Raw genomic sequence first — 22,284 nt, 5'->3', positions numbered from 1 at the left:
GGGAGCGGGGCCGGGGTGGGGGGAGGGTTGTCGCTCCCAACCAGAGCTGTGACTGGGGGGCGGGGGCGTCTTTTGAGTCTGACTCGGGCAGCCGGGCCCCACCCGCGGGCTCAGAGCCCCGGGGCCACAGCGCCAGAGCCCGCAGGAACCCCTCTCTCCAAAGGCCCCAGAAGCAGGAGAGTGGAGGGGCACCACCTCCGCTGTCTGCCCCGTCCCTGCTCCCTGCTCTTGTTCCTCCCCTCACCCCCAGGCCGCCACAGGGGAGAGGGCTCGCTTGTTTGGGAAAAAACCAAAACGCCATCCCAAGCTCCACTCAGCTCCCTTCAGCCCGCCTGAGTGTGCGTGCACCCGGAGGGATGAGGAACTGCCTTGTCCATACTGGCCACCCCAGAAGCATAACTTTGGTCGTTTAGATTTTTTATTTTTATTTTTTAAGAGATGGGAGTCTGGCTGTGTCGCCCAGGCTGTAGTGCTCACTACCGCCATGAACTCCAGGGCTCAAGTGATCCTCCTGCTTCAGCTTCCAAGGTAGCTGTGACTGCAGGCACAATGTCTGTCTAGTTTGTTGTGCAGACAGGTCTCCCTATGTTGCCCAGGCTGGTCTCCAACTCCTGGCCTCAAGCTATCAAATCCTCTCAAAGTGCTGAGATTACGGGTGTGAGCCACAGTGGAGGGCCACTCCTGAAACCTTTGGGGGGAATAACTGAAAGTATGCAGACCCCGTGGGGAGAGTTTAATGCAGATGAACATCCTTGCAAGGGGGAGTGCTGGTGGAGGGGAAACTGTTCCTCCTTTTTGAAGTTGTCTCCACCAATTATGTGGCCCTCTTTAGTGTCCGTGAGGACCCCATGGTACCTTTTCCTGCCATGACCAGTTTTCTCCTCCTGGATCCTGGGTGAGCCCAGGTGGTACACACACCCCTCTCATGGGGGGTATGCAGGCCCCATCCAAGTCTGTGTTAACAGCTTCCCATTCCAGCAGTTTCCATGAAGTAATCGGGCTAAAAGTTACTGCTGATAAAGGAGTGTTAAAAACAGACTGCTTTTCATAACAGTTTAAATTACTTCATTTTACATAAACTTGAGTAGCCAAAGCCTTCATTAGAGTGGCTGGCCCAACTAGACATGCTGCTTCCCAGCTTCATAAAGGCAAGGCTAGGCCCCATGGCCACCCCACTCCTTGTTTCAAGCCCCTCCCTCTCAGGAATCAGACATGGCCCCCTCTTTCTATTCCCCTACTTCTAGGGGACTCAGGTGCAGGTACTCCCCTCCCAGGGGTGCAGCACCGAGGCCCCAAGAGCATAAGTCCCTCATTGGGACCAGCAAGCCCTTCTCAGTGGAACCACAGTGTTGCAGGTGTGCGCACCTGCCGGGATTCATCTGATTCTCAAAGGGCCTGAGGTCTCGGGAATGCCACGGGCTGAGCTGCGGCCTGTGGGAAGATGCTGCAAAGTCCTCCTGGGTCTCAGTCAAAGGCCTGTTCTGGTGTGGCAGAAAGCGTGTCCTGACAGAGAGCATGGTCCAGGCACACTGGGCTCCTCAACACTCTGGGATGTAACTGGAGGTGGTGGGAGGGGCTGCAGCCTCTGGGTGACTGGCTACCACCGAAGGTGTGAAGCAGTGCATAAGGCCAGCATCTGGTCCAGGCAGGAGGAAGTCCCGGTCCCATCCGTGACCACACCCCATTCATGCCTATGCTGGGATCCCCTGTGGGACCACTGCCCACTGACAGCCCAGGGCCTCTACAGGCTTCCAAAGCTGTGTTCTCACTGCAGCAGGAGGGCATCCCCAACTCCCTCCATAGCCCTTCCGTTTCTGGGGCCTCCCACAAGTGGAGGCCCACACCGAGTCCCATGCTGAGGCCTGCCCCTGGCTGCTCTCTCCTCCAGAAGCCTCCTCTACCCCCTTCTTTGGGGCATGCCTCCTCCTGGCCTTGAAGAGTGCTCCTCTCATCCTGCCCAGAACCAAACAATTCATTCCTGTGTGCCCCAGGGCAATAAAAAGTAGTCCTCCATCTCCTTTGTGTTATATGTGATGCTTCTTTTAATGCAGCCAGAAGTGATACTTGCTTTTCTCAGAACCATAACCAACATAAGATGCAGTGACCAATTCATTCCTTAAAACACCTGGGCTCCTTAAGGGGCCAGAAGACTCAAGTGACATCCAGCCCATTGGGGAGCCAGAGGTGGCATGGGCCCTCAGCTAAGCTCTGGTAGGCCTGCCATGGAGCAGGGCCTGGCCGTGCAGCCAGAGTTTGGCAGAGGCCTGGGGAGGAATGGGCAGAGGCAGCTGGACCAAGGGCTGCTCCTCAAGCCCCGTCAGGCAAGGGTGGCCCATCTGCATGCCTGGTAGATTCTAACGGCTCCCAAGGTAGGGAAGGACGCGTGCAAGGGATCGCAGTTGTCTCCTTCCGCCTGTCCCCCGCCAGGACGCCCTGGGTCTGGGGCCTCTTCTGTTCCCTGGAGCATGCCCATCCCCTTCCACCCCCTTTGAGAGGTGGTGTAATACTGCTTAAAATACACTTTCCCGTTTATAAACGCATCAGGAGAGGCATGGGCTCCCTTTGTCCAGTTTGTATGCGGGGGGGCCAAGACACATGAGCACTCACCGCGCGGGCAGGGTTGAGGGGTGGGCACCCCGAGTCTCATGCTGCTGCCTGCGGAGGCACTGGCATGTCCTTCCCCAGAGCCCTCCGCCGTGTGCTGGGGCTGCCTGCCAGGCCTGTTCCTGCCTGCCCACATCCCTCTGCCAGGCTGGTGGCCCAGGCCGGGCGTCATTGCCGATTTCGGCTGCCCAGCTTCCTGCGGTCCTTGTTCTGGCTGCGCTGAGGGTCATCCATCTTGTGAACACGGAAGCATTCCTTGAGGTTCTGGGACCTGATCTTGGGATTCAAGATCTCCTCAGTCATGGAGCTGGGGAACCAGCCTCTCTCCTGGTCGTGCAGACGCTCGCCAAAGATCCACCCTGTGCAGGGAAGGCTGAGGGTCAGGCACTCCTGCAGGGGTAGAGCCCAGGTGGAGGCCCCCCCGGCTCCCATCTGTGTGGGGACACTAGGAGTTCAGCAACCTTTCCCCTGCTGTATTGCTCAGATGAGTTTACTCCCATAAGCTGGGGCCGGGGGGAGGGACCCATGGGCACCTGCACATGAGGCCCAGGGGTGAAGCCATTGCACCCTGTGCCAGGTGGTTCTGCATTGACTTTGGAACCCATCCTGGGACCCTCAGCAATTCTGGGCTGCCCCACATGAGCCCAGGAGAACCCGGGAGCCACCCCAAAAAGCCAGAGGCATTCAAGGGGTCAGTGGGGATGGCAGCTGGTCATGTGGGCATCTGGCCTGGACTGTGACATCACCCTCTTGTTGGGCAGTTTCTCCCAGTCTCAGCCTCCTGAGGACTGGTGTGTGGTCAGCTGAGGGTGGCCATCATGAGCTGGCCAACTCCAGGAGTCATGGAGTGGCCTGGCTCTCTCCCTGCCCTGCTTTTCCTACCTCCTCCTCCCGAAGAGGTCACTGTGTTGTGCTCAGCACCTGTGCCTGGGTCAGCAGCATGTCCTGACCTGAGGTCTGAGAGGCCTGGGGCGTGCCCCCTGTGGGTCTCATTTGGGGGGGGGGTTAGTTAGGCTGTTTATATTCTGTAGGAGGGAGAATAGGAAGCCCCTAGGACTTTGGGAACAGCCTATGCGAGGGAGTTCCTGGAAGTTGCCTGAGGCCTCCCGGTCACAACCTGGCAGAAGGAGAAAAGAGGCTTTTGTACACTCTGAGGATTTTGATCAGGAACAATCAATGTAGAAACATGGGATCTGATTTTTTTTTTTTTTTGAGTCAGGGTGTCAATTTGTTGACTGGGCTAGATAGAGTGCAGTGGCACAATCAGCTTCCCAAGTAGCTGGGACTACAGCCTTGCACCAACACACCCAGCTAATTTTTTGACTTTTTGTAGAGACGGTGACTTGCTATGTTGCTCAGGCTAATCTTCAGCTCCTGGCCTCAAGCAATCCTCCCACCTCAGCCTCCCAAAGTGCTGGGATTTCAGGTGTGAGCCACTGCACCTGGCTGGGATCTGATTTTTAAAAGGAAGGCACATAAATGTCAAATTCTGCAGAGGCTAGGAGGAACTTCATTTGGTGCTGATGCCACCAGCAGGGGTGGGCAGGGGCCGTGGCGTGGCTTCTTGGCTCACATGTGGCACCAAGCTTGGCGGTCATGGCTTAGTTGGAAGTTTGCTGCAAATGCAGGATCTGGGATTGGAGTCAGAGTCACGGTTGGGCCAAGATTAAGATATTTCTGGTCAACTTCCCTCCTGCCCCCAGTGGGATGGGCTGAGGCTGGGGCCATCTTGAGGGGAATTTGACAAAGAGCTACCCACTTGAGCTAGGACCACTGCCAGGGGAGAAAGGCAGAGCCTCACAGCTCTAGGGGAAGGCAGAGACCCTGAAAAGAGTCCTTTCTCTGGTCCTGAGGAAAGGCCAAAGGAAGCCAGGGCGGACGGGTGTTCGGACAGAACATCTCAGGGAGCTCAGACGTGGCAGGATGCTGGGCTCTGCCCACCCACCAGCCAGCTGTGACAGTTGCTTCTCCACATGGGGCTGAGACCCCCACCTCCTCATCCCTCAGGCTGGGTAAGAATCAGTGCAGAGCCCCCTGGGAGACCATGGGGGGAGGTCACCGGGCCTCACCGTCTTCGGTCTTGTCCAGGATGTTCAGGATGTCAGCGAGATCCAGCGTCAGCTCGTCTGGCTGCTGCGCCACATATGGGTGCACACACTGGACCTGGGGGCAGTCTGATGGAGGGAGAGGAATGTGGCGCGTCCTCATCACCACATCACCCGCCTGCCTGCACCAATGGAAGCCCTGGAAACCCCCAGGGGCTAGTAGGGATGGCGCTGCCAGCAGATCCCTGAGCCCTGTCTAAAACAGGAAGACAAGCTCCCGCAGCCAGGGAAAAGGGATTTGCTTGAGGGAGAGGAGGATTTGGTTCCAAAGAAAACGTTATTAAAACAGGAGTTCTGAGGGAAGATACACGGATAGAGGGATTAATAGGCTGTGAGGTGATCTTCGTTTAGTCTTTGGAGAGAACTTCCTGTGCTTGGGATGTGGCCCTGGGGCGGTGCTAGGATGGCCCGCAAAGGTGAGCATGATCAAGGTGGGCAGTTTCTCTAGAAGACAGCGGGACTTGTGCTCTTTTATGTTTTATCAGCTTTCCAGACTACTAGCAACCCTAGAAGAGTTTGGGTCCAAATCCTTCCTGGTGTCTATGTGGTCCTGTCTCTTAAGACCCACGGGCTGCTATTTCCTCACTAACCATCCAATGTTTGCCATGTCCAGGCACACCCACACTCTCGTAGGGTATCAAGCTTCCTGTTAGTGTGGGGACCTGAGGCCAGCAGGAACAGGCTCCCTGGAGGCCCACCCAGGCCGCTGGGACGCTTGTCTCGGGAACCCTTCCCCCTCAGAGTGCAAAGCGGAGCCGAGCCCATCAGGCAGGCCATGGCACAGCACAAAGGGTGCCCCCCTCCCAGCCGGTGACTCACCCAGCAGCCGGGATGTGAACGACACGAACTTGGTCCTCCTGTTGGGGGCCAACGAGGTCATCCAACGCTTCATCTCACTCCTGGCACAGGAAAGAGGACAGTGCCCCAACCACAGAGCAAGAGAACACCCCCACCCCAAGACACGGAGTGAGTCCACTCAGTGCCCACCCCAAGGCTGCCCAGTGAGTGTCCACTCAGGATCCTTATCAGGATGGCTCAGCGGGATCACAGAAATGGGCTACTCCAGGGTTGGACACAACCCAGAAGCCAGCAGAGAGGCTTGGGGCAGCCCCTCTATGACCTCCCCGTGTGGTGCTTTTAAAGAGTCAGGCAGGAGGGTGAGCCCACAAAGTAAGAGGTCCCACAGATTGACTTGTAAGAGCAATCTGAAGCCAGTTCCACAGAAGCTGCAGTTTCTTATCTCCCCCCACCCCACACCACCCCCGCCCCACTCCAAACAGCTGGTGTCAACTAGAGCCCCAGGTTCTGACAGGGAGGGACACCTGGTTAGTTGTGGGAGAGAGGCCTCTGCGGGGATGCAAGGGGAGGAGAGGCAGGCTCAGCTCGGCAGGACATAAGTGAGCTCTAGGCTCATGGCTCACAAGGCATCTTGCCCCACATTCATCTTGCCTGTCTCCGAGACCGCAGGCCGAGTCTCCGGGACCGCAGGCCCAGTCTCCTGGCATCTTAGGGAGGTGAAGGAAGGGGCTCCAGGCCACATGGCAAGAGTTGGAGGAGGAGGATGGTTTTCTTTTCGCTTTTTTGAGTGGGCATCTCACTCTGTTGCCTAGGCTGGAGTGTAGTGGCACACTCATGGCCACTGCAGCCTCAACCTGCTGGGCTCAGGGGATCCTTCTGCCTCAGCCTTCCAAGTAGCTGGAACTATGGGCAGGGGCTACCACACCCAGCTTATTTTTTGGTTTATTGTAGAGATGAGGTCTCGCCAAGTTGCCCGGGCTGGTCTTGAACGCCTGAGCTCAGGCAGTCCTCTTGGCTCGGCCTCCCAAAGTGCTGGGATTATAGGCTTGAGCCACCGCACCCGGCGGAGGGTGGTTTTCAAGTCAGCCTGACTCAGGGGTTCTAAATGACCCTGAAGAACAGACACACGTGTGTGCACACTTGTACACACATCCAGGACTGTACAGCTACCCCCTTGCAGCCCACACCCCGACACAGCCTGACAGCAACCCTTGCCTTAGGCTCTTGGGTAGGAAGGAAGGGCAGGGTGGGCCCCACGCAGGGTGCGTGGAAGCTTGCCCCACCTGGCAACAGGACTGTGGGCAACAAGGCCACAGGAGGGCGCTGTGAGGGGGCTGTAGGCATCAGTGGGCAGGCTGGCGGCGAGACACTCACTGAGAAGATGCCTTCAGCATGTAGGTGGCCTCCCGGTCATCGGCATTCTCCAGCAGCCTCAGGATGAACACGTTGGCCAGCGTCTGGCCCTGGTCCTCCAGCTCCTCCACGCGCAGCAGGCCCCGCGGGGCTGAGTCAAACACCTGGTACTTGTCTCTGGGGACCAAGACAGGCAGGGCAGGGTTGTCAGTCCTGAGGACTGTGGGGGTCCCAGCAGAGCCCCCTGGCCCCCGTCGTCAGGTCCAGTTTCACAGCTCTGGCCACTCTTAATTCCTTCTGGGAGCCCCCATATGAATGCCAGTCTCCCTCATCCCAGAAGGGCCACCCATCCCAGGTGTGGATGGTGGACAAGGGGTCACCCCTGATGACACCACAGGGGCTGCCCTGCTGGGCCCTCACTAGTGTCAGATGCTGAGCTGGGTTCTCCATAGCCCTAGGAGTAAAACCCCCACTTTACAGGCAGAGAAAGTAAGGCCCAGGAAGGCAAAATAAACTTGGCGAAAGGTAGCCAACAGCAGAGCGGACTTTTGAACCAGACCCTAAAGCCTGAGGTGTGTCTCTCCCCCACTCCCAAGATGAACAGCATGCTCATCTGCCCAGCAGAGTACCTGATGCTCCAACTTACCCAGGAATCTGCCGGCAAATCACCAGCAGGTCGTTGAAGAGGAAGAGGTAAATTTCATGGAAGAGCTTCTTGGTCCGCAGGGTCCGGGAGGTCTTGGGGCCTGACATCTGCTGTAGCTCCCCTTGCTTCAGCAGCCAGCGGGAGTGGGAGATGATGGGCACCGACTGGGGGGGAGGTGAGGGTGTCAGCTGGCTGTGCCCTCCATGCCCTCCCTGGAGGTCCCCTGGAGCTGGGTCTGTTGTGTTCCCTCCAGGCTGCTCAGGGCCAGGACAACACATGGAGCTCCAGCGGGGGGCATGACTGAGACCTGGACACAGGGACGTGGCAGGGCTGTGTGTATTTGTATGTGCATGTATGTCCCTGCATGCATGTGTGTGGTGTACACATATGTGTGCTTCTGTGCATGAGGACTTGTGGGTGTGCATGTGTGTACTGTATTCTATGCATATCCACATGTGAGCTTCTAAGTGCATGTGCCTGTACCTGTGTTTAAGCGTGTCCACGCGTGCCTGTATCTGTTTATGTGTGCATGTATGGTCACTGCCCTGTGTATACTGTGTGAGTACCTGTGAGTTTGGTGGCTGGTATCTGTCATTATTGCCCTGCCAGGCTCAGCCTGTTCGATGCAGAAGCAGAGGAGGGGTCAAGTTCACAGGGAGAGGAAAGAATGGGACCCACAGCAGTGGGGGGCCAGGCCTGCCACTGGAAGGCCACTCAACAATGTGGCTCAGGGAAGAGGCTTGGCACCTAGCCAGCCAGCATGGAACTACACGGGGCCCAGGAGACCAGGTCGGCATCCTCGAGGGGGGTTCAGCACCCACACCAGCCTCACCCAGGGACCCTTGGTGGGCACTGTCTGCTGAGGTGCCCAAGTCCCCAGAAACCCAGGCCCCAGGAGCCCCCAGGGGCTCACCAATGCCTGAGGTTGTATGTAAAATTTGAGGGAGAAGGTTGGTAACTTCCACATCCTCCCATTTGAGAATCTCAGGAATAGTCCCACCATGTACTCCATGTGACTGCTCAAGGTCACAGCCATCAGAGGAGAGTGGGATTCAAACCCAGGCAGGCAGCTCCGGATCCTGCACACAAGCCTGCACACCCATCCCCCAGAGGGTGAGTGGAGAGGACCTGAGTGTGGCCAAGGACCAAGGCTCCTGGCCGGCCGGGCTGGTGGTCCATGCCTCTGGGGTGGGGCCAGGGCCTCGTGCATGGGCCCAGGCTCACGCCCATCCCTTTGGCTCACCTTGATCTTAAACTCCATCTTCTTCTGAATGCTGATCATCTGCTCTGTGCGGCTCATTTTCCTGACGCCCTCATTGCATGCCTTCACCACCTGGGACAAGAAGGAGGGTGCATCAGACCACCCAGCCAGCTGTCTCGGCTACTTCCTCCTGCTCACTCAGGCCCTAGAGGGCTGAGTGACCACTGTGACCAGGCTCTGTGCCCAGCAGCTGAGGCTGCCCAATTGCTCTGAACTCCTTTCTCTAACACTTTCTCTGTGAGTTCTGGTGGAGGAAGTTAGTGCCTAGTCCTTGCTAGGAAGCAAACTCCAGAAAATACATTCATGAAGCATCCTTTCTCATCTGGAAATAGACGGACCGGAAGGCTCTAGGATGGCCTCACATACCCTGTGAGGCCCGTGCACGCTCTTCCAACCCTCCTGGGAGGCAACTTAGGCACCAAAAGGCCTAATAATTCTGAATTTCCTGGGACTTCTGGGGACTTCTTTTTAAGAAAGAAAATTCTGTGCTGGCTCATGGGGCCCAGCTCGGGGCCTGGTTCACTGCAGCCCTCAGTCAGGATGTGTGAATGAGCACAGTGCCCAGAGGAGTGTGTATGGAACATTCCCTGCAATTTAGAATGAGAAACGGGGTTGTCAACCCAAATGCAATCAACTGAGGTTGAGTCAAATAATTATAATAAATCCATATAACCAACTACTATGAAACGATTAAAAATGCAGTAACTGTGCGCTAAAATGGAGAGTGAAGTTAGCTTCTGAACCACAATCCTTTTTTTGTGCAAAGAATACAGTTGTGTGTGCCGTGTGCATGTGCCATGTGTGCATGTGCTGTGGGTGTACGTGCAGGCATCTGTTTGGAGAGGCAGGCCATAGCATGTCAGCAGTGGGTTGTGGAATGGCCAGTGGTCTTTATTATCTTCTTTTTACTTACAATCATGTTCTGAGTTTTCTTGTATTGAGTATAATTTCTTTTATAAGTTAGAGAAAAAAATGAACCTTCATTTTAAAACAGTAAGCCATGAGAACCAGAGTTGACCCTTAATTAAAAGGAAAAGGGAGATGAAAGCAGAAAAAAACTTAACAAATAGAAAATACACCCCTGGGTCTGCGCTGACCACAGGGAGACCCTTCTGGGGCATGTGGGCCCCTCACAGGCCACTGCGGTTACCAGTTCTTCCTTCTGTGGCCCCGTGTGGCTGCCACCTTGTGGGGGCTGGACTATCTCATGTTCTAGCAAGTAAGCAGAAAGCTCTATTTCTAGGAACGTCCAGGAGCCCAGAAAGATACTGACCAGCTCACAGGCCACTGACTCTCCCTGACCCTCCTGATCGAGGCTCCAAGCTGTCTCCGACTAGTCACAAGAGAGGAGGGCCATTCTTCCCAGTCTTCACAGGGCACAACTGCCAGAGGATTTTTGGCAGCCGACTGGTCTGGGTGAGGAGCAGGAGAAGCCCAAGGTGGGAAAGGACTGAATTGAGGTAAGAAGTCCTCGTGGCCCCATGTGGCTGAGAACAACTATCAGGGGCATCTTCCTTCCACTAAGCTTCTGCCAACGGGTGACAAAGAAGTGAAACAGACTTCCCACACCCTGCTGTCTACCATGACAGGGTCACCAGCATGTTGGAATTGTCCCAGCACAGCTGCCAAAATCAGACATCAGGTTCAGCTAATGCCAGGGGCCAAATGCACCAGAGAGTACTTGAAGAGCACACGTGGATGGAAATGTACTCACGGACCCCTCCCACACAATCCCTGGTCAGCTCAAAACCTCCAGGAGGAACCATCTCTCTTGGAGGATCAGGATATGGTCTCTCCACTCTCGGGTAAGAAAAGCCCAGGGCTCTTGGGCAGCACCAGGGAATCCTCTCATAGAGATACATGCGGGAGATGGATCTTGAGAGACCAGGAGAAGAGGTGTGGAGGGATGGGGCTTAGGGCAAACAGCTATGCCAGGGCACAAGGAGAGTGGGATCAGCCTCAACATGCCTCCTAGGAGGGACAAGAGATTGCTTCTGATCCTGGGAAACAGGCAAAGACAAGAGTGGGGTCTGCATGGGCCCCAGACATCTGCAATGAGCAGCACCAGGTGGCTGATGAGAGGGATTGGGGCCTGTGGAAGGCTACAGAGCTCCACACTGGTAAAGTGTGTCCTGAAGGCCACACTGCTGCCCTGACATGCACACCTAGTACATTAATTGACAAGTGTGGGGGTGTCGATTAGGAAAGGGGGGAAGGTAGTGGAGAAGGCTCTGCTCAAGCCACACCTGATGTATTTTTTTAGCTCCAACGATTTTTCCAGATTGCAAAAGCAAATCTTAAAGTGAATTTGCATTTTCTAAAGACACACAGACATACAAGGGGACAGGACAGGGAAGGTGGGTCTACATGAAGAAAGCAGTTTATTGGGACACAGAGAAAGAAGAGGCACAACTCACCATTTCCAGTTCCTTGTGGGCATCCAAGGCAGTGCACTCACGTTCAGACCTTTCTTCTACCCTCTTCAGGATGTTCTAAGCACAGGGAAAGGCTGCATTAACTTCCATCTTTTAGGAACTTTTCTCCTTTCATTTCCCTGCTTTGCTGTGGCAGCTTCCCTGCTGCACCCGCTCAGTCTCATGATGCTGCAGCACGCATGCACTAACCATGAATCCAAATCTCCCATTAGGATTAACCACTTTCTATCCTGTCTCAAGCCAGAGCCCTACACCTCAGGGTACAATGACCAAAGCCCAAGAGGAACCAGATGCAGGGTCCAGCAGTAAGGGCCAGCCCTTTCCCCAAGAGGAGCTACATGCTTGCAGGGAAGGGAACACCAGTGCCTTTCCTTCCCTTCCCTCCTCTCTGGGATTGTCATTTGACCTCAAGGCTTTGTTACTTTGGTCTTCATGATGAAAGTGTCTTTTCTCCAAATGTTCAATTTTCTTCAATTAACAAAAAATCCTGCCCATATTGCTCTCACCTGTAAATGAGAAGTGGGCATTGCTCTCTAAACTTCACGTGCCTTCTGTCTAGCAATCCTCACCATGCCCATGATTTTTGATCCGATTTTGTTCGGTAAGGAGGCTTGGGTGTGTCTGAGCACCACCCACCTGTCTTCTCAGCTGCCACGTGCAACGGCTGTACGAAATGTCTCCCGGGACATCAGCCCAGGTCTCCCCTGTGGCCACCTGGCTGGCCTCTGTCCAGCAGCCATGCCAGAGACCTGTGAGTCTCATAGCCACCTCTCTACTCCTCCCTCACCACACACGGCAGTCAACAAACCCATCATTAACTGTTTCCCAACTCCTGGACTCATCTCCCCACTGAACAGCACAGTCCAGGCTCCATCTTTTCTCACCAAACAAAAGCTCCATCTTACCAGGTCACACTGGTAGCCTCAAACAGAGGACAGTGTAGGTTCTTTAGCCGGGCATGTACTGCTGCCACGGCAGCCTTATCCCAGGTGTGACCCCCAACACCCTGCCTGTTCCAGTGTCTTGCAGGTTTCCCTGAGACACCCCCCACCCACCCCTTCCTCTGAGCCCTTCCCTGCCATCCCCAGCCCACCATTTCCCTAATGACAACGTAAGTTTTAACCTTAGTTTAGTGATTTTCATTTTAAAAAGTGAAAATTTTCATATATCCATAGATGCTCTCTTTCTATAAATTTCTTTAGAATATTTTTTTCTGCATACTTAGGAAATGTTACTGTCTTCTGTTCCTGTTTTTTCAAGCTAAAAAATGATTTTGGTTGGAAACTGTCTTATGGATTGGGTTTGCTGTCCTCACCGAATTTTCCCACAGTGTTACTGCCCCTTACCCTCTGGGGGGGGGGGCTTCTGATGCTTGTTTCTTTGGTCTCATGCTCCTGAGTCCTTTCCACCCAGGGCTTGGGGCTCTCCCCTTTAATTCCACCCCTTCTGGAGGTAGCTGCCCCCTGGTCTTCAGACTCCCGCCTGTCTGATCTCAGACCTCCCCTAATGTGTGGCTCCCAGCTATCTCAGCTCATTTCCCCCCAGAGCCTGGGCTGCCTCTCTGGGCTTGGTTGGCATCTCCCTTTTCAGGAAACCCCACCCTTGCCAGGCTCCCGTGGCCCCAGCAATCTCAGTTACCCTCTTCCCGTGCTGCTGTTCCATCTCGGGCCTGGTTGCATCCCAGGGCTGAGTCTCAAACCCCTCTCTCTCCTTTCTTAGTGGTCTCTGCCCTGCCATCTCCTTTAACCTTGACCTTGGATATTCAACTGCTCAAGGTCATCTCAAACTCAGCTCGGTCCACAATGAGCCCGCCCCCGCCCCACCCCAGATCTCCTGGATCTAAGTCATGGCCCCAAGCTGCTCAAGCGAAAGGCCAAGGGGTCACTCGAATTCAACTCCCTGTTCCCCTCCAGAGTCTCCACTCCCTGACTCCACCCCTTAGGCCAGTGGCACGCCTTCTCCAGTTTCTGCTCTTGCCCTCCCCACTCACCCTCTGGAGCAGCCTCAAGAGCTCTTACAAACGTCAACCCAATCCAGTGACTCTGTCACACTGAGGACCGTCCTTAATGACCTACTTGCTCCTCAGGCCCGCGGAGGTGCCTCTGTCTCCATCTCCACATGCCCTCCCATCACATTTCCCAAGCTCACCACTGGCCTTTCTGTCCGTGAACCTTGCTGCCCCAGGGCCTCCGCACAGCACTTCCCTCTACGTTGAATGCCCTTTCCTCTGACCATCCCCTGCCAGCTCCTCCCTGTCAGCCAAGTCTCAGCTTGTCACTCTTCTTTCTTCACTCCCCCAACTGGCAGTGGCCAGACAGTCTCCCTTATTGTGTTACCCCATTTCACTGTCGTTACAGCCATGATCACTTTCTGGTCAGGTTCTGTCAGTCTCTCCCCACCAGAATGGGGCTCCCGGGGAGCAGGGGCTGAGCTCCTACTGTCCAGGAACATGCTTGGCACACATAGGGGGAACTTAATGAGTATTTGTTGAACAAATGGACTTCCTAGAAAGCCGCCAGAGCACCGGAATGACCACAGGAAGCAACGTGGAGCCGGAGAAGCATAGAAAGTCCTGTATGTGTCAGGGGCAGAGGCAGTACCTGGACCAGCAGCTTGAGGCGCGTGATCCTCTGGAAAGGAAGGATGAGGAAGGAAGAGAAGGGCAGCCCCTTGCACTTGGGGTCGAGCTCCAGCTGTGCAATCAGCTCCCGAAAAGCTGCTTTCTCCTGGCTGGGGACACAGACATACGGAATAGGTCTCCGGGCTCGTGGGAGGCACAGGTTGGAGGCACTTCCTCCCATTGACAGCCTCCTGGGAGCCAGACGACCCACAGGCACGGAAAACATGTCGATTTCTTTCTTTCTTTCCTTTAATGGAAAATAAACTCTTCATGTACAAAGTCAAATAACAATAGTGACTTTACATGCCTGGCCCATGAAGACTTAATGAAATGTGTTGTGTGTGGGAGGGTAAGAATTCCTGGTGAGGCCGAGTCTATGAATGAGATGATTTTACCCAGCCGCAAACTGTGGCAAGGTAAACCCACATGGTGACAGGAACAGGCAGCAGGCCGGAGACCACTGCCAGGAGAGTCTGAGCTATTCCTGACAGGTGGGCTTGGCAGTGGGCCGGTCTGCAGAGCTGACGGGGGCTCTGCTGCTGGAGGGAAGGCATGGCCCGCTGCTCATGGGCGGGGATGGCACTCTGCCTGGAGAGCCTCGATACTCTGCACTCACGGCACGTGAAGGGCCACGCCACGCTAGATGCTTATCTTAATGTTTATCCCTAAAAGTAGCAACCTGAGTGAAGATCAAAATCTGATCTCCAAACACTGACAGTTAAAACATCCAAACATCCAAATACTCAAGTTTGAAAACGTCCACAATTAAGTCCGTGGCTTAACAGAAAAGCCAGGGAAGTACAGCGTTCACGTTGCTACTCAAAACGCACTCTGATGCTTCCGTGTGGCACCAAGAGGGCCTCCCTGGCGAAATCCAGTCACTGGAGCCTGACACATCAATTTGAAGGATTCAAAAGAGGCGAGTTGGCTGAAAAATTATCCTGTTGGCTGAAATCTCAAAGAAAGTGTGCAAAATGGGCAGATCAGCAATATGTTCAATGGTGCCACTGGATAGCCACCAGGAGGCTCCTCCTCACCCTGTCCCTGCCCTTGTCACCAGTTCAAACCCATTTCTCTGCTGCCCTGGGCCTCGAATTGTCCGCTTGACTCCATATCTCTTTTCTAACCTCACAGAGCTCTGCTTGGTCATTCTGGACACAGGTCCAGAGGGTGCTATGGCTGACTCCGTTGTGGTGTCTCTCTAATGACCCTAGTGACACCTCTCTAGTGACACCAGAATGCCTGGGACGTGCCAGGTTTGGATATTATCACCAGCCTGGCCGACTCCTGTGGCCCATAGGACCTTGAGAAAGCAGAGGTCAAGGACACAGAGGTCCCGCCATGTAAGGTGTCTGGGCTGGTCCTCAAGCTGCCAACCTGGTGAGGCCCTGCTTCCCACCCCCCACCCCTCCTGCAGCCAGGCACACTCACAGCAGCTGCTTGTAGGTCCTCTCCTGGTAGGTCTGGTTGCTGACGTAAGTGATGTAGACCGAGAAGTGGTCGGCTGCGTAACAGTACACAATGTCGCACACGTCGGAGATGACAATGTTCTCCTCCATCCGGTGCTCCAGCTCCAGGAGAAACCTGCAAGAGGCAGCAGATGGGGTTGAGGGGGCCTGGGTGACAGAGTCAGAAAATGTGCAGGCCTGGCTCTGGCAAACCAGCATATGCAGTGACCATCCATGCCAATGACTGCTGATGGCATATTTGGTCACCTCAAGGAGTTATTGTTTTATTCTGGTGAAAAATGGCATTGGTGGCAGAGAGAGAGAGGAAAAAGGCTTATGTTTTAAAAATTTTTTAATTTTTTGAGGTGAGGCCTCCATTACTCGGACTGCAGTGCAATGGTACGATCATGGCTCACTGCAGCCTTGAACTCCTAGGCTCAGGCAATCCTCAACCTCCTGAATAGCTGGGACTATAGGTGCATGCCACCACAACTGGCTAATTAAAAAAATTTTTTTTGTAGAGACCAGGTAGTGGGGGGTGAGTCTCAGTATGTTGCCCAGGCTGGTCTGAACTCCTCCCTCAAGAGATCTTTCTGCCTCAACCTCCCAAAGTGCTGAGATTACAGGTACCTGACTGACCTAATCTTTTAGGGGTACACCGACTTGTTTGTGGATAAAATAAGACCATAGGGATTTGTTTCAGAAGGGTTCCCTGGGTGATGGGAATGGGCTCCAGTGTTGACCATTGCTAAAACTGGTGACCAGTGCACAGGGCTTGTGACATGGGTGCCTCTACTTCTGCATATTTGGAATTTTCTATAGTAGGATGTAAATTAATACACAAGTAAGAAGCACAGCCACAGAGGCCAACGGGACTCACAGGCTACTCTGGCTCCCGTCAGCCATCACCTCCCAAATCTACCAGATGGGGCTGCCATGAGGAGATGGGGGAGGCTGCAAATGGAAGGGACCCCCACTGCTCAGAGGGGGGCTACCGTGTGCCTCGCCTTGGTTTCACATCTGAGCACAGCTGGCCCAGGTGCTCCCCAAGCAGCTTTTAGCTGTAAGACTCCACAGCCTGCCGTGGAAATGGTAAACGATCCTTTATCCTCGCAATGCGACTGGAGTTCATTTCTTCTTCACGAGATTCGGTGAACAGATGTCTCCTCTTCCTGCTGCAACTCAGCCTGGGCTTTGCACAGGCACAGCCAGAAGCACAGTTCCCATAACCATTCCATAAGTCACAAACACAGCCCAGGAGGAGAGGAGGATGCGTAAATCCAGGACTGCACTCTGCACTGGTCTGTGGAGGGTCTGGGCCCTGCGTGTGCCAAGCCAGGCTGTCTGCCAGGATTAGGAGCAGCTTACATGGATACCCTCCCACCAGTTCACAAGACTGCCATGGACGCCCCCCAAAGGAGGGTTTTATGCATAAGAGAGCCCAAGTCAATGTCATTCCAACCCAGGCGAGCGGGCTCTCCAGCTCCCTGCTGCATGTTGGACACTGAGAACACATGTGCTGATGGGAAAGGGCCCAGGAGGACTCTGCTGGCCACCCTGCTGGGAGGAGTGGTGATTTGGGGGTGTAGGTCTTTATTCATTTATATTTTATCATGGAAAATTCCAAACTTAATGGAAGTAGAGAAGCCAGTGTCACGAGCACTCATCACTGACTTTGGGGAACAGAGGAAGGCCCCAAGGGGTGGCTGTCCCCTTGCCCTCACCGCTCACTGACGGCCAAGACGTCCAGGACGTTGGAGAAGAGGATGTGGGCCTCTGAAGGGTGCAGGATCTTCTTCAGCCGCTCATTATCCATGAAATGGGACACCAGCAGGTTCAGGCTCTTGTAGTAGGATGCCTCAGAAGTGACCAGCTCGAACATGGCCTGTGGCAGGAGAGCCCACAGTTACCACCCAAGGCTGAACATCCAGGAAAGCACGAGCTTCACGCTGAGACAGAGGGGCAAAGAGACGCTCAGCAAAGAGCTTGAAAAGAAAAGCCATGTGTGTAGAGTCCTGGGGTGGGTATGGGTGTGGGTGTAGCAGGTCCCACACGTGACCGTGGGATGGCAACGAGGCCACTCTTCCTATGGGGCACAGTAGCCCCGTGGCTGAGAGAAGGTGCTCGTGGTTGGCCACGGTGCCAACTGGAGAAACAAGGTAAAAACACAAGAGGTCAGCTGCACACTGGAGCCCAGGCAGCTGCCCCAGGAATTTGGGTCCACAGTTCAGGGTGTGGCAGTGGGCATAAAGTCGACAGGTGAGGGGAATCCTGTTTCTCCACGCCCAGAAAAGCATCTGGAAGGAAGCAGGCTGTGGTGTCAACCACAGGCATCACAGGGGCAGAATCTGAGGTGACTTTTACTATTTTCTTTTTACCTTTTGAATTGTCTGAACATTTTTAAATGAGCATATAGTTTAATTTTATGGTCTGATTTTATAATGTCACTGATAAAGCAATTTTCATTTTTGCAAAAGAGAAAAAGAAATCTATAATAAATTTTTTGGAGGCACCTTTATTCTAGATCATGATTATTACCTGATTACTGAGCCTATGAACACAACAAAACTAAAATGGAAATTCTGCTCTCTTGTGTGTCATTCTGCAAAGATGGGTGGCAGATTCTGGCTCACTTCCCTTCCTTGTTTACAAATACACCCATCAATCCTTCCTGAGATTAACCTGGGACCGTCCCCATCTTCCTCTCCCTCATCACACTTCCATGTTCTTCAGCCTAGAGCTGGTTCACAGTGACTTCCCAGAAGGGACAGCACAATGGGTTGAATTGTGGCCTGCACAGAAGCTGTGTCCATGTCCTAGCCCTGGAACCTGTGAATGTGACCTTATTTGGAAAAAGAGTCTTTGCAGGTATAATTAAGGATTTCAAGACGAGATCATCCTAGACTTAGGGTGGGCCCTAAATACAACAACAAGTATCTTTTTAAGAGAGGCACAGGGAGATTGGACACAGATACACACAAAAGGTAGAGACAGAGGTTGGAATGATGCAACCACAAGCCAAGGACTGCCTAGCCACCAGAAGCTGGGAGAGGCCCTTGGGACTTGGGAGTGAGTACAGCCCTGCCGACACCTTAATTTCAGACTTCTGGCCTCCACAACTGTGGGAAATCTATTTCTGTCCTTCTGCACTGCCCAGTTTGTGGTCATTTGTTCTGGTGACAGGGAAGAGATGGAAGTGCAGGCCGTGAGGAGCACAGGGGCTCTGGTTCCTCCCCAGGGTCCCGCCCACTCTACATCTCACTCCCTTTGGGGTTCCTCTCCAACCTTCCCACTGGTCAGAGCCACCAACTGAGGGCTCCAGGCTGTGGCAATGAGAGCATGAGCTCTGGCATTAGGGAGCATCTGCCCCCAGAAGGTAGGGGGCCCCAGAGTGGCAGGGTTTCACACGCTGTCATGTTTAATCCTCCCAGGTTCCCCAAGAAGGATGGACAGAAACTCCTGTTTTCCCAAAAAGACACAGACACAGAGAGGTGAGATGAAGTCCCCAATGTCTCACAGCTAGATGGTGGAAGAAGAGATTCTGTCACCTCCCAGGCAGAGCAGGGGTTAACCGGCACTAGAGGCTGCCTGCCTGCGGAAGGCAGGCTCACAAAGCTCTGCCAAGCAGCCCACCTGGCAAAGCACTTTAAATGAAGGACACCTGGTAGCATAAGTCTGTCCAGCAATAACGAGGGCGTTCACACAGGCAACACTCCAGGGATGAGCGGCTAATTACAGACCCTGGGCCACCATCACAGCAACGGCCCACCTGACTTGTCTGCATCTGACTTGAGACGCTGACATGAGTCTGTGGCCTCTCTGTAATCGTCCCCACGTCACATCTGCCTACTCTACATAAAAATAAGAAGTCACACAAAGCACTCAGCTCCACGCCTCATTAGCAGCACTGACTGGTGGCTGACCCTGTGGCCAGCCAGGTCCACCTAAGCCCAGCAGGCAAAAGTGGGGCTATAGTGGCAACCAGTTCCCGGAAGCTTCTCTGCTACAGACGCTGTTATGAACTCATTTTCCTGCTGCTAAATTTAAGTTTCTTATGAAAATGTCAAGTGGTTACAGCTCACAAGTTCCAAGCAAATATAACTAACACAGCTGATAAGGATGAATGTTCCAGATACCGAGGGGGAAAGCCACCACACCCAGAAGGCTGCCTCGGAGAGAAAGGTACATCCATTAGCCCACATATCCCTGGTGGGTGCCTATTAGAGACACCTGGGATGACATGTGTACATGCCACCCTGGTTCGTGTCACCCCTGGCTGACAGCATCTGCGTCATGATCATCGGGGTTGGGGCAGCAGAGCAGGGGCAGGCCGGGCCTTCCAGCTGCTGACACACAGCGGGCCTTGGCCTGAATCACCGCTAATGGATATGGCTGAGCCCCACTTCCAACACTTAACTCCTCCTCATCCACTTACAGGCGATTAGTCATGTGCAGATGTTAGTTTTCCAGGGTATTTTGTCTTTATTTTGTATGTCAAACTATGCCAAACCACATCGGTATAATTGTCTTTTTCTTATCAATCATATTTTTACTCTCATTCAAGCCTTTGCGTGGCAATAAAGAGCTGAGGAGGGATCCAGGCTCTGTTTGTTCTTTATGCATTCATTTGCTAGTTAATTCATTCATTCATCCATCCATTCTTTCCACAAATGCTCACTGATCACCTGCCGAGTGCCAGGCACTGGGTTAGGCACTTCAGCAGTGAAGATGGCCAAGTCCCTGTGGCCACCACAGCGCTTCCATCCCAGGAAAGCAGATAGAGAGCAGACATGAGTGGGATGCGTTAGGTCAGGGGGTGAGAAAGGCTGGAAGCAGATGAGGGAACAGGGCATGCACACATGTGAGTGTGAATATCTATGTGAGTGTGTGGGTTCACCAGTGTGTGTGTGAATGTGTGTATGTGTGTGATAGTGAGTATATGGTGTGTGTGTGATAGTGTGTATATGTGGATAAATGCACATATGTGGTGTGGATGTGAATGTGTGCGACCACATATGTGTGTAAGAGAGTGTATCAGTATAAGTGTGTAAGAATGTGTGTGTCTATGAGTGTGTGCATGTGGGTATGTAATAGTGAACAGTGTGTGTATGAGTATAAAAGTTATGAGAGTGAGTGTAAATGTGTGTGAATGGGTATGTGTGTATGAGTGCCTGGGTGTGACTGTGACAGCATGTATGTGAGTGTGTTTGTGTGGATGAGTATGTGATATTGAGCGTGTGTGTATGAGTGTGGGTGTGCGTGAATGAGAGTATGTGTGTGTGCTTGTGGGTATGTGACAGTATGTCTGTGTGGATGTATGTGAGCATGTGAATGTGAGAATGTGTGAATGAGAGTATGTTGTGGGAGTGTGGGTGTGTGTACGAGTGTGTGTATGCATGTGAGTGTGTGTGTACCGCCACTGCAGAGAATTCCTCCTTTATTGAACCAGCCGCCTGAGCCTGGAGTCCTTGAGGTTGCCGGGCTCACGACAGGGTCGTTTACCTCAGGGAATACTGATTTAGACCGACCCAATTTTAGAAATCACAGCTTGGTCCCCAAATGATGCTCCAGCTCTTGACTGTTCTGTTTGATATCTGCCAGTAATCACATCACACTCCCTGATTTTTCCCACCTCTGTTACTACTCAGCCCGTTCCTGCCTTGGATTCTTTGGGAAGAACAGAGCCCAGTCAATGCTGTACTTTCTTTGGTTGGACCAGCCCAGGTGGCTTTGCAATGGATCAGGGCTGTGGTGTGCCTGGCATCCACTATGGGCAGCTGAGTGGCAGATAGGCTAAGGTCTTGGCCTTGGGAGTTAGCCAGAGCTTCGCCATGAGTGAGAACCTGGGTTCTGCTAAGCCTCAGTTTCCATATGAGGTGAGACCAGCCCCCCCCCAAAAAACCAGAATTATCTTTTGGAGGATGGCCCCCTTGTAGTACAGGCTTCCCCCGCTAGGTAAGTGTTCTAGGAAACCATCGGCATCAGTGTACCAGCTAGCATTGTTGTGAGGGCCTGTGTGCAGCTTCAGTTATTTTTTTAGAGATTCTTTCAAATCTCCCCATTTCATGATGGATGATTTATCAGCACACCTGCCCACACTGTGCTGAGTGTTCAGCGGTTTTTGACCAAAACTGGCATGACCCCCGTACCCCGCCCTCCCTATTCACCCAATATCCCCTCAGCATTTTTTTTCTTTTCTCAGATGAAAAAAGTCCTCAAAGGGAAATGTTTTGCTGATGTGGAAGAGGTGAAGCCAAAAACAGCAGAAGCACGAAACGGCATCCAAATCGACGAGTTAAAAAACTGTTTTGAGCGGCGGACAAAGCGTCTTAGTAGGTATACCGTGGCGGTGGAGGGTGAGAGGAGAGGGCAGAGAGTGGGGGTCCCTAGGCATGTGCAATGAGCCACCCTTGAAGTAGTCGAGCAAGGGGCCGTCAGGCTCTGGTGCACATTTCCAAGCCCATCCCCTCTGGCCACCATGTGGGGATGGACCGTGGATGGACCAGAATCACACAGCCTTGCTGTCACCTACGGGAGAGAAGCCACACCCATCCCTTTGCCCCCCCACCAGTGCCCACCTTGCCACGCTTAGGAAGCACCGGGTTATATTTTTCTCGGGAAATTTAAAATTTTCTCTGATTGACACAGCTTTGCCTATTGCTATGGAGACTCTCAGATGGCTGCGGTTAGCCTCATTTGAGGAACATCTTCCCCCATCCTCCTATGACGGGAGTCCAGAGACTGGAGATCCCAGGCGAGCACTTGCCCCGCCGAAGCACTCAGAGTTAGGCTGCTTCTGGAAGTGGGGTAGCAGGACCAGCACCTGAGCCATGTGGGCAGCCCCCAGCTTCCAGGCAGCGCGGGCCACAGGGCTGCTTTGGGTTAAAGCCAGCACAAGGCCTCAGGACCAGCTAGGAGCCTAGAGTTAGGGCCACCTGCACCACTCTGTCCAAGCAACACATTTGAAAAAACAGAGGAGACCCCTGAACCATCAGATGTGAAAGAGGACGTGGG

The 22,284-nt window shown here is 53.6% G+C and overlaps 1 protein-coding gene across 1 annotated transcript in view; it reads right to left on the bottom strand.

Moving 5' to 3' along the window:
* Positions 1 to 2,018: 2,018 nt before the first annotated feature.
* Positions 2,019 to 22,284, bottom strand: part of NGEF (neuronal guanine nucleotide exchange factor) — a 117,606-nt gene continuing 97,340 nt past the window's right edge. The window contains exons 6-15 of the mRNA XM_008065114.2: positions 16,995 to 17,155; positions 15,254 to 15,406; positions 13,803 to 13,932; positions 11,185 to 11,259; positions 8,750 to 8,839; positions 7,507 to 7,670; positions 6,882 to 7,037; positions 5,529 to 5,608; positions 4,674 to 4,778; positions 2,019 to 2,963 (exon numbers count right to left, since the gene is read on the bottom strand). Of these exons, the coding sequence (XP_008063305.2) occupies positions 2,773 to 2,963; positions 4,674 to 4,778; positions 5,529 to 5,608; positions 6,882 to 7,037; positions 7,507 to 7,670; positions 8,750 to 8,839; positions 11,185 to 11,259; positions 13,803 to 13,932; positions 15,254 to 15,406; positions 16,995 to 17,155 (1,305 nt within the window). The 3' untranslated portion in view covers positions 2,019 to 2,772. The remainder of the gene's footprint in view (positions 2,964 to 4,673; positions 4,779 to 5,528; positions 5,609 to 6,881; positions 7,038 to 7,506; positions 7,671 to 8,749; positions 8,840 to 11,184; positions 11,260 to 13,802; positions 13,933 to 15,253; positions 15,407 to 16,994; positions 17,156 to 22,284) is intronic.

This window comes from Carlito syrichta, unplaced genomic scaffold (genome assembly GCF_000164805.1).
Source record: "Carlito syrichta isolate Samal-C Ts95f unplaced genomic scaffold, Tarsius_syrichta-2.0.1 Scaffold308158, whole genome shotgun sequence".
NCBI classification, from domain to species: Eukaryota; Metazoa; Chordata; class Mammalia; order Primates; family Tarsiidae; genus Carlito; species Carlito syrichta.
This window is presented reverse-complemented; position numbering and strand designations above follow the sequence as displayed.